At 45.4% G+C, this 2,789-nt stretch overlaps 1 protein-coding gene across 1 annotated transcript in view; it reads right to left on the bottom strand.

The window, feature by feature from the left end:
* Positions 1–2,789, bottom strand: part of cmip (c-Maf inducing protein) — a 42,249-nt gene that overhangs the window by 4,109 nt on the left and 35,351 nt on the right. The window contains exons 12-15 of the mRNA XM_031868119.1: positions 822–848; positions 671–719; positions 471–578; positions 271–387 (exon numbers count right to left, since the gene is read on the bottom strand). Of these exons, the coding sequence (XP_031723979.1) occupies positions 271–387; positions 471–578; positions 671–719; positions 822–848 (301 nt within the window). The remainder of the gene's footprint in view (positions 1–270; positions 388–470; positions 579–670; positions 720–821; positions 849–2,789) is intronic.

Genomic DNA, 2,789 nt, shown 5'->3' with positions numbered 1-2,789 from the left:
TCTCTCTCTCTCTCTCTCTCTCTCTCTCTCTCTCTCTCTCTCTCTCTCTCTCTCTCTCTCGAGGCCTGAGAGCCGGTCAAACAAGAATAAAAGTTGATATAAAAAGATGATTGAAACTAAAGTACCACATGTTAATGCACCAACAGACCACAAGGAGGTACAAAGAATAAAAGAGAATGTTCATTGATAAAAGAATTCATAGAAAGATGAATGATGAAAGATGATTTTAGCATGAGCCTGGGGTCTGAGTAGGTGGTGAATGCTCTGTACCTCCACCATGGTCTGGTTCCCACGCAGGGCCAGCAGCATGCAGGGACCCAGCTTGTTTTCAGCCAGCGAGAGCAGGAACTTCTTGGTCTTGTAGCAGGAGCCCATCAGGATATGGACCTGGAGAGGAAGAGGAGAGCCAGTTATTATGTCCCACGCACTAGCAGCTGAATTGAACTCTCTGTGTGTCTCCGTACACTCACCATGCTGGCAAACAGCTCTCCATCGTCATCACAGGCCACGCCTCCCGGACTGTAGAGCTGGAACCAGCCGTCTTTACCTGAACGCACGCTGAGTAGGCAGGAATGCACCTGGAAAAAAACACATTTGTCTGTTGGTGAATCTCTACAAAGATGTGCTATGAGGCTGAAGCGGTGGTGAAGCTGCAGAAACACACACTCACCTCCTGCCTCGGGTCCTCCGCAAACCTCTGAATGACATATTTCAGTTCCCTGTTTGTTTGGACAGAAGCATTAAGACACAAACGTCAGGTTGTTTTCAAACTGGAATCATACTGAATCTGAAGGACGTCGTTTGGTGTCGGAGGTACTTACTTTGTGAATTTGGCATGTGCAAGGGCCCTGAAGAGAGGGGGAGATGTGAGAGGTTAGAGCCCAACACTCTGAGCCCAGCAGGGAGATACAACTAATGTTCATTCAATGCTTTTCTAGCAGTACGGCTCACAGTGTACACCAAGAGGTCAGTTTGTGCTCCTTCTTACAGGACGTCAAGCTGATGACAACATGTGACTTCATATTGATAGCCAGAGGGATCAGAGGGAGGGTAGAGCTCTTTCTCAGCACACAAGGCACCAGCTTGTGAACTTGTAGGAATTGTTTGTTACATTGGATGACATTGTAACGATCATTATAATTATTTCATTAGCAGTTGTAAGATGCTGCTGTGGTGATACCAGGTCAGAGAAATGGATGCTATGGATACAATCCCTCATGTTCCAGGTCTTTCTCTGGTTGTACTAATATATCAGCAGTGACGCTCATCATTATACACAAGTAAGCATATGTCCCCAAAAGAACTGGTCCTTTAGAGCTGTAAGAAGTGGTCCGAGCATGAGGACATGAGGAGAAAACTAGTTACCTAATAACAGACGTGTGTTCCTGCATGTGTGTGCAGGAGCTCACGTGAGAATGTTAGTGTGTGTGTGTGTGTGTGTGTGTGTGTGTGTGTGCGCGCGCCTCGTGCACTGATGTGACTCATTATATCCTTAGCTACAGGCTGCTGGGGGGTATTGTTGCCTTTCTTAATGACGCCCGAAGCCATCGACCCGGCAACAGCGGCGCAGGTGAGCAACAGGTGCGTCCCAGCGTTGGAGGAACAACAAGTCGTCCGCCAGCCATTATCCAGCTAATGAAGCTCTGGATCAGCCAGCCAATTACCAACAAGAACCCGGAGCTGGTTACAGCCAATTATGGTGGGCTCTCTGAGGAGAGAGAGAGATACGGCCCCTCCAGTTCCTGACCCCCAGAGGTGTGTTCAGGTACCTCACCCACGTCAGAAGCCAGGCCCCAGCAGAACCCTCCTATCAACATGCACACACCCCCGGAGACAGTGATGTAAGGGAGGGGAAGCAAATGAGCAAGGAGGCCGATACAAACAGCCATAAACATTATATGATTATGGTTGTGGTGTTTTTGGACGGCTCTCAAAAGGCCTCGAATCCGCATTTCTCCAAAACAGCGTTTAGGCTTTCAGGAGACACTAAAACATAGTATACTACTGCAAGTACTGCAAGTACTGCAACTTTTAGGACTTTTTCTAAAAGAAAGCTGGTGAAATGTCAGTCTTCTTCTCTTCTCTTCCATGTACATGTGTACCTACAGTGATGGTGTACTGGGGTTCAGTACTGGGCCTCAAAGCATCTGTTGTAGACACAGCAGAGAGATGAAGCTGCTGTTAATGTGCTGCTGTCACTAACTCAGGCTGTGCACACGTTGTGGAAGCCCTCAGCACACACACACACACACACACACACACAGTGTCTAATCTGAGTCCAGGTTGGATATAAATAGCATTAGACGTGTAAACAGACACATTAATAATAGCACCTTGCATCTCCCTAAAAAAACAACTGGAGCACTATTTCACTTTTCCACGTTGGTGGTACTTACTGTACTTAAGTACAATTTTGAGGTACCTGTTCTTACTTGATAATGATTAATACTATGCAGTAGTATATATGCATCAACATGAAGGCATCGGTGTTTTGAGGAGACTATTATCTTCTCAAATACTTAATTACTTACTTACTTGTACTTACAAACAAGACATATGATGAGTTTCTGAAATTGTTAAAGATTAAATGATCCAGCAGGACATGAGGTAGGAAGGTACAATGAGCTCCACCTCAAGCCGCTACAACACTAAATATGTAGAAAGACAATCACACACTTCTGAGCTCTACTGGAGGAGATAATGATAATATAACATACGATAATATAACATACGATAATATAACATACGATAATGTAGCATACGATAATGTAGCCTACGATAATGTAGCA

The sequence above is a fragment of the Anarrhichthys ocellatus genome, unplaced genomic scaffold (assembly GCF_004355925.1).
Source record: "Anarrhichthys ocellatus isolate YVR2014 unplaced genomic scaffold, GSC_Weel_1.0 scaffold41, whole genome shotgun sequence".
NCBI classification, from domain to species: Eukaryota; Metazoa; Chordata; class Actinopteri; order Perciformes; family Anarhichadidae; genus Anarrhichthys; species Anarrhichthys ocellatus.
Note: the sequence above shows the minus strand (reverse complement) of the source record. Positions and strands in the feature narration are given on the sequence as shown.